At 38.8% G+C, this 14,804-nt stretch overlaps 1 protein-coding gene across 1 annotated transcript; it reads left to right on the top strand.

The window, feature by feature from the left end:
- The first annotated feature begins 30 nt into the window (after positions 1 to 30).
- On the top strand, positions 31 to 13,271 carry MFAP3 (microfibril associated protein 3). Its single transcript, XM_060765513.2, has 3 exons — positions 31 to 156; positions 2,991 to 3,409; positions 7,455 to 13,271. Exons 2-3 carry the CDS (start codon positions 3,127 to 3,129, stop codon positions 8,210 to 8,212), a joined length of 1,041 nt encoding a protein of 346 aa, XP_060621496.2. The 5' UTR covers positions 31 to 156; positions 2,991 to 3,126; the 3' UTR covers positions 8,213 to 13,271.
- Positions 13,272 to 14,804: the final 1,533 nt, after the last annotated feature.

Raw genomic sequence — 14,804 nt, 5'->3', positions numbered from 1 at the left:
GAAGTGGCATTCTCTCTCCCCAATCCCCGTTCGGGAGCTGTTGCGCCTGCGCAGGAGAGACACCGACGGGGTTGGACGCGCGGAGGGAAGCAGCAAGTGTTGTTACCCGCGGCCGGCGCCCTTCCTTCCGCAAAGGAAAGATCCCAGTTTGCCACAGTATGTATACTTGTCTATGTGTATATATCAGGCCTGGGCCAACTTGGGTTCTCCAGGTGTTTTGGACTTCAGCTCCCACAATTCCTAACAGCCTCAGGCCCCTTCCTTTCCCCTCTTCAGATATGTTTATATAATATAACTAGCCATTCACTGCCACGCGTTGCTGTGGCCCAGCCTGTTGATCTGGAAAATAAAGTAATGAGAAAGTGTTGTTTTCTAATATGTGTAATTTCTTCCTGCTTGTGGGTAAACAGTATTTCTTGTTTCTTTGTCAGTGTTGATGTGGAGAGTGTCTGGTTTGCCTACTCTGGAACATGCAACATATAATTGTCCTCCTTTAGGGGACATATAATTGTCCCCTTCCAAATCTATGATACTATATCTGTCATATACGTGTGTGAGAATCAAATATATTTATCTATATCTATGGCTGGATGGCTCTTTGTCAGGAGGGCGTTGGACTGGATGGCGTTAAGGCAGTATTTCTCAACCTGGGGGTCAGGACCCCTGGGGGGAAGTCGCCAAACACCACCAGAAAACACAGTATTTTCTGTTGGTCATGAGGTTTCTGTGTAAGAACTTTGTTTCTAGTGGGGTCCAGAATGCTCTATGATTGTAGGTGAACTATACATCCCGGTAACTATAACTTCCAAATGTCAAGGTCTGTTTCCCCCAAACACTATCTGTGTTTATATTTGGGCATATTGAGTATTCGTGACAAGTTTGGTCTAGATCAGGGGTCCTCAAACCTTTTAAACAAAGGGCCAGGTCACAGTCCCTCAAACTGTTGGAGGGCCAGATTATAATGGAAAAAAAAAATGAATAAATTCCTATGCACACTGCACATATCTTATTTGTAGTGCAAAAAACACCTAAAAACAATACAATAATTAAAATGAAGAACAATTTCAACAAATATAAAATTATTAGTATTTCAATGGGAAGTGTGGGCCTGCTTTTGGCTGATGAGATAGGCTTGTTGTTATTGTTGTGTGCTTTCAAGTCGTTTCAGACTTAGGTTGACCCTGAGCGAGGGCCGGGTAAATGACCTTGGAGGGGCGCATCCGGCCCCCAGGCCTTAGTTTGAGGACCCCTGGTCTAGATCCTTCATTGTTTGAGTCTACAGTGCTCTCTGGATGTAAGTGAACTACAACTCCAAAACTCAAGATCAATGCCCACCGAACCGTTCTAGTGTTTTCTGTTGGTCATGGGAGTTCTGTGTGCCAAGTTTGGTTCAATTCCATCATTGGTGGAGTTCAGAATGCTCTTTGGTTGTAGGTAAACTATAAATCCCAGCAACTACAACTCCCAAATTACAAAATCATTTTTTTTTTAGTGATGGTTACTACTTGGGTTAGTAGGTGTCTTGTGCCCAAATTTGGCGGCAATTCATCCAGCGGTATTTGAGTTATGATGTCACTCAAAATGAACAGAACATAGATAGATAGATAGATAGATAGATAGATAGATAGATAGATAGAGGGGGGGGGGGGAGAGAGAGATGTGAAATTTTCACTCACTCCCAAAACTCAGCAGTGAAATATCTCTGCCTAGGAGGGATGAGTAAAGACCAAAGATTTGATGACAGTGGTCTACCAGAAGCCCCTTTCTGTCACTGACAGCGGTCACATAATGGCACATGCCCTGTACTAGGGAGCATGTGCCAGTATGTGAATTATTATCTTCTCCAGTGTTTCTCAACCTTTTTAAAGCCACGATTCCTTAATACGGTTCCTCATGGTGTGGTGACCCCCAACCACAATTTGTTTTGTTGCTATTTCACAACTGTAATTTTGTTACTTTTGTGAATCGTAATGTAAATATCTGATATTTTCACTCACTGGACCAAATTTGGCACAAATACCCAATACACCCAAATTTGAATATTAGTGGTGTTGGGGGAGGGGGGGGTATTGATTTTGTCATTTGGGAGTTGTAATTGCTGGGATTTATAGTTCACCTAGAACTATAATCCCAACAACTACAAAGACTTCTGCCACCCTAGAAGTTAGAAAACATGCAAATGTGAGTAGATCAATAGGTCCCACTCCGGCGGGAAGGTAATGGTGCTCCATGCAGTCATGCTGGCCACATGACCTTGGAGGTGTCTACGGACAACACTGGCTTTTCAGCTTAAAAATGGAGGTGAGCACCAACCCCCAGAGTCGGACACGACTGGACTTCTCAAAAAGGAAAAATGACTTGGGGAAATACAACATTTTAAAAAATATAAAGTCATATCCTTATGCTCCAGGACGGCATTGTGTTGCACATAGAAATAGACTTATAATGTATAGCATTGTCACTTGTTTACATATAAGCAATTTTGTCAGATTTCAGCTACCTACTATTCACTTTTTTTGAACCTACATCAACTGGAACCAGTAAATCCCAACCATTTCCCCCTTTAGTGGTGCTCTTGTATTCCACCCAGTCTAATGCCTTAGATATTCTGATGAAATAGAACCAGTCTCAGAAAGCTTATGCCACAAACATATTTTCCTAGTTAGTTTTGAAGTTGCTACAAAATCCCCGTGCCTTTTGTAATAGTATGAAAAAATGAGGATTGGAAAAGAAAAAAAATCTAGTAGGACCTTCCATTGGATCTTGATCCCATTCACAGAAGAGACCAATTTAGGGACCTTCTTGTTGCTATTTAATAGAAGCAGGGAACAAACATGAGATGATAGCACCTCATTGCTAATGCATAGACTTGTTAATTTGTGAAGATTTTCCCTAGTTCATTTGAAATCTAGATAGCTGATATTTCATAAATATGTGAGTTTAAACATGATACAAAATTTGCATTAATCATATTTATCTTTTTATTTCAGTTGGACTGTCCATTTATTTGTTTTAAAAAAATCATCTGTCAAGATCTTTTCATGGTGACCAACAAAATACAGACTGTTCAGACAACTTTTTTCAGCTATAAAATTCAATGAAAGGAGCACCGTATTATATGCTTCCATGAAGCTCAGTTGCTGCTTGTTGACTTTTTTCCTCAATTCTAGTGTTTTTGCACTAGAAAATGTGGCCCCCAACCTGACACTTTCATCTAGCTCAAGGTCCCTGCCTCTCAACACATCATGGCTGCCCATTCTACAAGCCTTGACAAGATCAGTTGAACCTCAGGATATCATAGTGAAAGAGGGTAACTGTGCTTTCCTTGAATGTAAGCTGAACATTAGCCAGCATGATGCCATCCTTTGGTATAATTCAAAATGGCATCTGCTTGAACCCAATGGAGAAGGTAAGTGATACCCATTTGATTAGTACAGTAGAGCTGATACTTTGCATAGTAATCACATTCTTTAGAATGGACAAGCAAAAAAACCTCCCCTGAATATGTTGCCTCGTTGCTTAAAGATATCCACAGTAAACTAAAATGTAGACCCATATGTTACTATGTTGAATTTTGTTTTCAGAAAGAATATTGTGAAAAACTGGATTATGTCTTCAACAAGAACATTGTGAACATTTGTGTATTCTGTTGGTTAGAGCAAACATGGGCAAACTTCAGCTTTCCAGGTGTTTTGGGCTTCAACTCCCAGAAATCCTGGCCAGCTGTTAGGAATTGTGGGAGTCAAAGTCCAAAACACTTGGAGGGTTGAAGTTTGCCCATGTCAGAGTTAGAGTAAGGTTGGTTAACTGTTGTGGGCTAGAGGACCTTGAATGCCCACACATAACCATTTTTGGAAGAAGAAAAAACACTCCCCTTACTTCCTAGAGAGAGAGATCCAAGGCAGTTCTTTCACATTGTTGGGACTCTGGAGGCCCTTTTCTCCAACAGGTCAACTTCCTGGTTCCTTCCTTTTAGATAACAGCAATAGGATGCATAACCTCAACTCTTTTTTCTGATTCCTGTAAAATGTGTTCATATGGATTTGTTTCCTTTTGGAATCAAGCTCCACATATGGCACATAGGCCATTCTTTTCCCATCTTTAGATAGACCAAGAAGCTTAGGGCAAATAGATTATTATTTACAACAGAAGAGGGTTTTGTAAGTTCTGGGTACTTAGGGATCCGGTTTCCAAACCTGTTTCTAGCCATAGGCTGCACCACTTCCCAAAAATGAAACCAGAAGTGTATATCCAGATTCGTATCTGAATGATTGTGAAAACAAGTGGGCAGAGCAATCTGTCCTTTTTTAAAAAAGAGAGAAAGAGAAATGCCTAGGGGAGAATGAAGGAAAAAGGAGAGCGCATGCATGACCTGAACGGCCTCCTGTTGACAAACCATGATTGATAGCAGTAGTTCCCAAACTGTGGTCTGTAAGAACAAAAACATGGTCCACGGCCTCACTATTACTGCACTGTTGCCTCAAAACCATGTGGCGAGAACAACTGGTCTCATGAAGCCCTCTTATAGTGCCAAGGCAACAGGGATGTTGGGAGGGGCTAGGCTGACTACCCATGAAAGATTCCTACTACCACATCAGCTCTAGATTATTAAATATGGTTTTCTGTGGACAAACAGATAGCAACTACTGGATGGCATATATTCTGTATCAGAAACTAGAGCTGATGTGGTCTATCCAATGAATTTTTCAGAATCAGCACCCCAAATAACCAAACAGAATCGAAAGTTGTCCAAAAACTGATTTGTAATCCTTTTGGTACTAATGCTGGAGAGTGGTCTCTGGTCAAAAAAAGGTTGGGAACCAACTGATTTACAGAAAGAGAATTTAAGTGTTCTTGTATACACTTGCTCTAACCAGTTCTCATTCATTGCTATTTCAACCCATGTGATAATTGCATGATTCTTCTCAAGGGACATTGTTCTGCTCAGCACACCAAGACTGAATTAGTTCTGGGTGTCATGATCATCTCAGTGCAGTATTTCTACTTATTATGTGAGCCCATTGTAGGCAGTTTCACATAAAATGCGAAGAGCTTTGTATACTTTGGAATTGGGCTGGAAAACCTAATGATGCCTAAAAAAGTGTTCTTTCTAGGTTTCCAATTATGTTTTTGTGATCAACCTCTGTCTAATGTAAATACAGTGGTGGAAAGTTTAATTAGCATTAGGTAAACAAAAAATGCAAAAGAGTGTCTTCTCTGCCATCTTTTAACTGAAATTTGCATCTTTTCTGGATTAAATAGCGCATTGCAGAACTTTTGTAAATGTCTTTCCTAGCCACTAAAAACTGAAAGAGGTAGCCATACAGGAACATGCTTGCTCTATTTTGCTGTTGTCAAGAATAGACCTCTTTTAAATTGCTTGGGAAACTCAAACATTACATTGCTTCACTGCTCATTCAGGTTTGTTAGATGGGAAGCAATACAGCCACAGTGTTCATTCTCCAGAGTATAACATGTGGAACCCTGAGGTCAGAAAAGAACCTGTTCTAGTTATTTTTACTCTTTCAGATCTAAATTTCTTTCACATCGACAAAACTCAAGGGGCAAGCAGGAGCAAGCAGAAAAAGAAAAGAAAAATAGTTTCCAACTGAAATCTAGGTTTCTGCCATCATCAGCTGTATCTTTTAAAGAATATAGACTTAAATCTCTTCTGGCTATCCACCGAAAACAGTATTATGTGTATTGATTTCTTACACACTAGCATTTTTGAAGGCAAAGCACTACAGTATGACTCCATATCCGCAGGTTACACTTAACCATCTAAAAAAAGTTCTCTAGGTACTCCAGTGTGATTCTATGGTATGCCTCTATCAGAAGTAATTCATTTCAATAGGGTTCACTGATATCCCCGGTTTTGTGTCTCCACAGTAATTCCAGGAACTTATCCCCCATGGATATGCGAGGTGTACTATTTTCATGTTTTTATATACACATCTCTCTATTTTTGAGATGTATATATAAAACATAAATTTATCAAGATTTTTAAAAGGTTACATGGGGGGGGGGGGAGAGAAATTAAAAGCTCAAAACTCTACTATACATAGTAATTTTGGGGTAAAGTCTTCACATAATTTACTTCTGTTCCAGTATATCAAAAAAGTACATGCACCAAAATTGGTGAAAATGTTTGCCTTTGTCTATTTGTATGGTAATAACTTCTGTAGATACACAGGTGTGTGTTGCTTGCTTCCTTTCATTTGGAGATATTGGAAGAAAGCTTATACTACTAGCTCCTTCCATGTGCTAATTTTTAATCAGGATACAAGCACAGGAGGTGTTAGACAGAAAGCCATATTCATAATATACCTTTTCTAGTTGCAGTGATTTGCTTTTTAATGTCATTAATTACTATGAATTGAGTATGGATTACTTGTATGCAGAATTCAGTTCATAGAGTTCTTTGCTGAAAGAAGAGAGGCAGTTTTGACTGATTTCTCTTGCACATCCTTCTGAAGAGTCAGGGGGAGGGCAATGTTGGAAAGGAAACTGAAAGGAAGATTTCCTCCTTTGCGTCCTCAAACCAGTATCACATACTTAATTTCAGTCTATTCCATACATGAAAGGATATTTTTGATTCACCAAAGGTCTCTACTCATATATATTTATGATGACCTTTTTGCAAACCTGCATTGTGCAGTGTGGCCTAACAGCTGTCAGTGAAGGTAACAAGTCTGTAATGCAACAGCTACTGGAAAATTTCAAAATAAAAATAGATACGAATAAAATTGCATTAATTGAGGCATACAGCTTCTCCTTTCTTCTCTCCATAGCCACCCAGCTGAGTTGCTGTGCAGAGAGGAGAGGCCACACACCTTCTTCTCCTCTCTTGGCACAGAGATGCAGCTGTGTTGCTGTGCCAAAAGCGGAGGAGGCACGCAGCTAGTAGAAGCCCTGCCAAGGGCTTCTTTCAGCCCCTTGCCTTCCTCCCAAGACCCTCTCAAGTATAAGCCGAGGGGGGCCTTTTCAGCATAAAATGTGCTGAAAAACTAGGCTTATAGTTGAGTATATACAGTAAATTCTTTAACAAATGTATACTTATTATTATTATTATTATTATTATATTGCATATATTTGTTAAAGAATTTATATCCCACTTCCCAGGAGAATAGTCTGCAAAATGGCTCATAATAAACATATATAAGTCAATGGAAGATAAAAACATTTTAGTCCACATTAGCAAAGAAAACACAACAATAACAAATTTAAACTTCCTGGTCAGCATCAAGAATTAAATTAAAATGAAAAGATCTTCGAAGACATTTTAAACACACACTTTCCAGAGGGGACCAAATGCAGATCCTTTGGGAGGGAGTCACATAAAGATGAAGCTACCACAGAAATGTTATGTGTCTTGTATTCACGAGTTCTAGCATAGCTATCAGTATAAATTACAGCTGTGACACTGAATGTATTTTGTATTTTTGTATCTTTAGGTGGAAGATGGTTGACCTCTGAAAGTGCCCTTAATATCACTAGAGTAACCTTTGGTGACCGGGGGCGATATACTTGTGTTAGCACTAATGGAAATGGCACTTCTTATTACTCCATCACCCTCAGAGTGGTCTCCACCTCTGGAGACATGGGCATTTACTACATGATTGTCTGCTTGGTTGCCTTCACTATCATCATGATCTTAAATATAACACGTCTGTGTATGATGAGCAGTCACCTCCGCAAGACAGAGAAGGCCATCAATGAGTTCTTCAGAACAGAAGGGGCTGAGAAATTGCAGAAAGCCTTTGAAATTGCCAAACGGATTCCTATCATCACCTCTGCCAAAACGCTAGAGCTGGCCAAAGTCACTCAGTTCAAGACAATGGAATTTGCTCGTTACATTGAAGAGCTTGCCAGAAGCATCCCTCTTCCACCACTGATCCTTAACTGTAGGGCCTTTATGGAAGAAATCTTTGAAGCAGTGCACATTGATGACCCTGATGAAGTGGGAGAGGGAGTCAAACAGACCCAGGCCCTTGGTGCCCAAGAAAGGCTCTACTCCTTGAATCCAGAAATGAAGCGGAGCAATTCACCCGCAGGGGATTCAGATGATGGCTCTGTGAATGACCATGGGAAAGAAATAGCCGTGGAGGTATCTGTCCACCTTCAGTCAGAAGCCCAAAGCATTGACACTGTTTCGAGAGACAGCATCCCTTCCATACCTTCAGAAGATGATGCAAGCACCGAGTCTAAATAGAGCAACAGAAACAGAGGAATAAAGGCTACATCAAATTTCCTGCAAGCTGAGAGGCAGGAAAAGAAGAAATGCAGCCATAATCACAAATGCACAGGCTTCTGTTTTTAACTTCTTAAGAGACTAAGGTGCCAATACAGCAAGCATTTTTGTCATTGTGTATGTCATATAATCCATTTTTGAAAATGGCTTAGATGAAGATCTTTTGAAGTTCACTTCAGTAAAGATTAAAATATTCCTATTATTAGAAGCATTTTACAGAAGGGAAACCCTGTTCTAATAGGTGGTACATATTTACAGACAAAAAGAATACACTGACATGAACTGTTTTTGTCGTATCTGCAGGGAAGTCTAAATTCCTGAATGTATCCAGTCATGAATTTGTGGTGTTTGCTGGCATCATTTGCTAGACCATGGAAGACTGCAGCCTATCTGAAGTTGTCAGACAGTTGATAAGTTCAAATAAAGACTATAGCAAGAGCTATACAATGCAATCCTTGAACTATGAAATGGAAATGCAAAATAGTAACCCCAACATGCTGCCAAGTAGTTCAGCAGAGTACTTTTTTCACTTTTCAACTGAAGCTCAGCCCACCAGCATTACAAGAATTCTCTTTCTTCTGGAATTAACAGTGCTGAAATGCCAAAGTGCTTTGGTGCCATCAGTACTGCTATGGTGAAGGCAACAGCCGTGTAAATGAAAATCTCGAAGTGCATTTAAAAGAAGAAGAAGAAAAAACCTCTCACTTCCCCAAAAGTCTGTTTGTAAGAAATGTTAGCGAAGGAGGCCAATGTATAGAGACACCATCACAACAGATCTCTTAATGTGTGTGTTTAATGAAGAGCAGCTGAAGAAGCTTATGTTGTGTAAAAAATAGTTTCGGCATACAAGTGGAAAAACAGATTGTAGGTACCTGTTACACACAACCATCTGCCATGCAATATTTAGTTTGGCCCTTAAATCTGGTGTATACTTTAAAGAGTTTGATACCAGGTTGAATGATATCCCTCTAAGGCTATCATTTGAGTGGTAGGGGGGCAGCTGATAGTGCAACAGATTGTACCTCAGGTGAAGAGTATTATACAGATGTAGCAGGGCAATTCTAGCTTGGTCCATGGTTAACTAATCGGGATTGTTGTCTTGTCTAGAGTTGTCTTTGGTGGGTTTTTATTCATTTATATTCTACCTTTTCCCCAGGGCAGCTTATAAAAATGAATACATAGAAAACTGTACAAAATGTAAAATAGAATTATCCTACCAATAGAATGAAAACAATCCAGTAGCATCTTCATTTAAAAAAAAGCAAGCCTAAATACTTTGAAGACACCTGATCCTGTCTGATTTAGAAAGCTTTAGAAGGTTAGTTAATAGTTGAAGAAGAGTCCAGATGCTGCAGGAAGGCAACAACCAAGGATGAGATTGCCATACATTGGAGATAACTTGTAAGCACCTAGCAATGATAACAGTGGACTTTGTAGCCTCTTTCCCCACCTCCCAGCAACCAGTTTCCAAAGGTCTATTGCAATTAAAAGACTTACCAGAAAATAGCCTTTCTGGCCACTTTAAGAAGAGAATTCTACAGCCGTTTAAAACATAGGTGACCTCTCCAAAATGGGATTCCCCCACTTTGAATGTTGAAATGATGTAGTGCATTCTACCATTTCATCCTGGTGCATATAGACTGAAACTTATTCAGCATGTTGCTGCTGAACCACATAAGACGTGGTGGCACAATGGGTTAAACTTGTGCCAGCTGAACTGCTGACCTGAAGGTCAGCTGTTCGAATCTGCAAGACAGGGTGAGCTCCCACCTGTCAACCCCAGCTTCCCATGCAGGGACATGAGAAAATCCTCCCACAGGATGGTAACACATCTGGGCATCCCCTGGGCAACATCCCTGCAGATGGCCAATTCTCTCACTACAGAAGCGACTTGCCATTTCTCAAGTAGCTTCTGACACGATAATAATAATAATAATTTTTTAAAGCATGTCACTGGTGTGTAATAGCATGGTAGTCTGTCCCCATGCAGGTACAGTTGCCAAAAGCCACAGTAAAGTAGTGGCATGTCTCTAGTGTTACGAATTGGGGCAATTAATATCAAGTAGAATTGGAAAATTGACTGCCTCAGAGGAAGTGGAAACATCTAATTCTGGATTTAATTTCTAGGAAGGATGTTCCTTTGATGATGTGGCCTATGACTGACTCTCTTACTTTCACACTGCCAAAGATTAAGTCATTGTCAGCCTAATGTTGAGACATGAGTATACTTGTTCGCTGTTACTCCCAAGTTTCCTGACAAATCAAAGCCGACTCCCATTTTCACTATTTGGTGCTTTCTTTTTCATTTTACACATTGAAAGTGTATTACTGTATTTACATTTTATGTTCAGTTCAGGTTCAGTATGTATATAAGGCTTCTCTGCATTGTGCAAATTGCTTCTTTCAGATTACTAAAACAATGTCATAACTTCAACAGCATGTCAACAAGAGCTCCACTTAATTTCCAGCTGCTCTCCTGCCATTTTATTCATGGAATGCCATTTGAGCTCCAGTCACTGAAGGAAAATAAGCTGTGTTTTCAAGCTGATTAATGTTACATTTATAGCAGTAGTAGAAGTGGATGACAAATAGCAACAGTAATGATACCTTAGAGATTGGAGGCTCTGGCAGTGACACCTTGCTGTGCAACAGACAATTTGAGTAATATTCAGCTCATAGTAGCTTGAATTTCATTGCATGAAGAGATTTATCATCTCTATTTTTCATAAAATAGAAATGATAAAAAAGTGATAACATGGCAGAGGGGTACTTTCAAAAGACTATGCTGTATATTTCTTAGAAACTCGAATTGTCAGCTTCTGACCCCAAGATGTAGCATTCCGCTTTTACTGCTATAGGCAATAAAATGTTATATAGAAACAGTAACTCATGGCTAATGCTCCTGTCATGTTTTTTTTACTAAACTTTGTTGCCCTGAATCCCATTTGGAGCATATGGCTTACTGTTGTGTCCAGTTAAGATATGTTGGTCATGCATAAAGTCTTACTACCATAGAATTTTTCAAGAAAACAGGCACAGTATCCATGTCGGGAAAAAGCTGTACTTTCTAGGCCACATTCAGTTCTGTTCCTGTGGTGCACCTGTTATCTCTGCTACAAAGAAAGAAACAGCATATTAGAAAGATTGAAACTGTGTATTAGATAAATTCCTGGGTTGTTGTAGATTTTCCAGGCTGTATGGCCATGTTCTAGAAGCATTCTCTCCTGACGTTTTGCCTGCATCTATGGCAGGCATCATCAGAGGTTGTGAGGATGCCTGCCATAGATGCAGGCGAAAAACCTACAACAACCCAGTGATTCCGGCCATGAAAGCCATCGGCAATACAAGATAAATTCCATATAATGTTTTCCCTTGTTTCAGCTAATTTGGCAGCACTAGGTTAAGGGAGGTTACTTTGGTGATCCTGGCTGATAAATATTCTCAGAAATATATATTGTCTTATGAATGAACAGAGCAAGCCAGCTAATTCCAAGAATCTGTTTCCTAGTGTAAAGAATCTTCTAGATGTGAAGAAAACTGCAGCAGAGTATTAATGGAACCCTGTGTTTTGCTGAATGCTGTCGAGCTGATTTTGCACAGCAACTTTGAGTTAATTGTTCAAATATTTAATTACACACTTTGCTGTTCTGTATTGAAAGAAAATGGTGCTCAGTGTGTTCTGAGAGCAAAGCTTCTAATGCTAGAGACAAGAGATTTGAATGTTTTTAATCATGTGAATGTATGGTCTCGGCTACGATCCACAGTGGCAAATTATTTAAAGCAGTTCACGTTTTATTGTTGCTTGGCATAATAATAGTGACTGTTCAGATTGCCAGGTGGATCTGTAGGCCAAAGCACATCAGATTATCATGTGTCCTTTTGTACCTTGAAGTCTGAATGTGAGGCAAACATAGCCTCCTGAGATTAATATCAAGGCACAACTAGCAAACCCAGGTTTCTTTCATGGTGCTACCAACCCAGTAGACGTAAGAGAACACTGTATGACATTCCCCTAGAACAGTAGGTCGCAACCTGTGTGTCCCCAGATGTTTTGGCTTTTAACTCCCAGAAATCCTAACAGTAGATTAACTGGGATTTTTGGGAGTTGTAGGCCAAAACACCTGGGGGCCCACAGGTTGAGAACCACTGTACTAGCAAAACCACTGAGTGGCTTTCAAATAAGTAGATAATATTGGGAAAGCCATTTAAAGACCACCACCTTTTTAATTGTTGTTTGCATAGATGAGGAAATACATGTATGGGAAAATGTACTTTCTGAAATACATTGATAATACAATGCAGACAATTTGTGTCAAGAATTAATCCAGGAAATACATCATTTTCTGGAGTGTGGTGACGATCCCTCGTTCCAGTGGACCCTAAGTTTGTTTTAACTGTTTATGTCTTCTAGATTCTTCTGTATATAAGATGCATTTATGACATGGAAAATATATAGAGTGCTGTCTTGTGTATAGTTGTTATAACAAAAGCCAAGATTCAAATATATATTTCTTCAATGTGTAAGTTGAAATGTGTTGTCAAAATTGAAAGAATAGTTAAAATGTTGTGCTGTGTGACTAGTTTTCTGGAATCTTTATAAATCCTGTAATACTATTTACATGGAAAATGTTGGTGATGTTAGCAGTTAGTAACTGATGCAGCTAAGTAAGTAATTATGTAAAATTACTCCGTCAACATGGTATTTTTGTTAATGATAAGGGCAAGTTTCTCATGAGGTTTCCATTGCACAATATCCAGTCACCCACAAAAGATAAACATTCCTCTATTTTCTTTTCAAACCAATGTTACCTATCAGTTGCAAAATTTTGTCTTATTTCTGTAACCTCTGGCTTCCTTCATGATCAATAAATTGTGCTTTAACTGAACTATTGCTTAAAACATCAAAGTAATGCTTGATTTTGTAATGCTGGTTTCCTGTAACAGCACTGGGCTTCATACTTTCATATAAAAATAAGGTGGTGCTGTTTTTCCAGAATAAAATATACTATTGTAAACTGTGTTTTTAGCTTTACATTTCTTTTGTCAGAAAATGGCAAGCAAATGAATTGTTCAGTAACTAAACAATTGACTTTAACCATTGCCAGCAGACTTTTCATGGAATTAGATAAAGTGTGTTATTTGCATGTCAATCCATATAGCATTCTTATGTGCACTTAAAGCTCCTTGCCATCTCTTAACAGTTCATCCTAGATCTAGAAACAATTTCCTGTACAATCAGTGAGGTTGTTTTCCAGCAGAAATATTCTCAACTGTATAATGCCACTTGTCTTGATTTTTTATAATCCTGTTCTGTGACACAGGGATGTTTTTTTTTTTTCCTAACAAAAAGGAAATAACGAGCGTTCAAGTTTATACAACTCCTGAGAGGCAAGGGAAGAAAAGCAGAAGAAGAATTACTTGGCTACAGGATAGCAAAGATGGAAGATTCTTAAACATTGCCCTAAGGGTAAACTGGGCTTTGAAACCCTAATTGTCAAGTCCTGTGTATTTTGAGCCCATTTCACAGTGCAATATTTCACTTGTTCCTCCTCCATTTTGTAATTCAACAGCAACGCATACTATTCAGCAGCCAAATGCTCATCAGCTGTGTACAGTAAGATTTAAAACCTGATTTAACTGTTTAAAATACTTTTGTGTATCCATCTTATTCAGTTATTTTTCTGTAGGTAAACCATTTCATTGAATAACCCACCACCATGAACTCCTCTCTAGTCTTAACCTATATTTATCATTGTCATAGAATCGGGTATTAACAAATCCTTATAGGGCATAAAATCAGGTATTAGCAAATCCTTATAGGGCAACTGATTTCCTCCAGGAACTCTCATTTCATTGTATGTTGTGAAGAAAGGGGAAGAGGAAAATATAGTGTAGGTTGTCTTGTTCTTATAAGAACCAATTACCTACCGTCTTTTGTCAGATTTAAGATATGTGAAAACATTGGTGCATTGGTTTTTTGTTTCTACTGTAATTGCACTTCAAATTAAACTGCAGCCTCCTGGAACAAATTAGCGAATGGAACTTAAAATACATACCCTGCTGTAAAATCAGATGCATAATTGCTTGAAAAAATATTACAATATTGTTTCAAATGGATGGTTTGAACAATTGATTGAGTATGGGTTTGCTTTGATCCCTAACCGGTCATGATTTTGAAAACATTTGGTATATATGTATATGTGTATGTGTAGTTTTTTAGTATTGAAACCAATACAAATTAACAATTTAAAAACTGCATACATTGATAAATATTACCTACATTAGGTGTGTTTCTAAATATTATAATTTTAACAAAATATGACAGTACTAATGTGTGTAATATTTGTTCATATCTTGGAGCTCTCGAAGATCAGAAGTTTATAATATGGCTATTATGTTAAGCAAATTTGGCCACCCCTGCTATAAAGGAACTGAGGGTCAGGGAATGGGGGAGATAATATAAGTCTAAAATATAAGTAGTTTAGACTTGGACTAATATTCCAGATGTTGGACTAATACTCATGCCTAATCATTGACCATGCTGGGTGATGGT

The sequence above is a fragment of the Anolis sagrei genome, chromosome 2 (genome assembly GCF_037176765.1).
Source record: "Anolis sagrei isolate rAnoSag1 chromosome 2, rAnoSag1.mat, whole genome shotgun sequence".
In the NCBI taxonomy this organism is placed as follows: Eukaryota; Metazoa; Chordata; class Lepidosauria; order Squamata; family Dactyloidae; genus Anolis; species Anolis sagrei.
The sequence above is the reverse complement of the archived record's forward strand: the minus strand, read 5'-3'. Positions and strand labels throughout refer to the sequence as shown.

Bases quoted from the DNA above. Each gene is read 5' to 3' on its own strand.
- MFAP3 (XM_060765513.2), top strand. From the start codon at position 3,127: ATGAAGCTCAGTTGCTGCTTGTTGACTTTTTTCCTCAATTCTAGTGTT. The intron at 3,410-7,454 runs GTAAGTGATACC...TTGTATCTTTAG, and splicing joins GCTTGAACCCAATGGAGAAG to GTGGAAGATGGTTGACCTCT.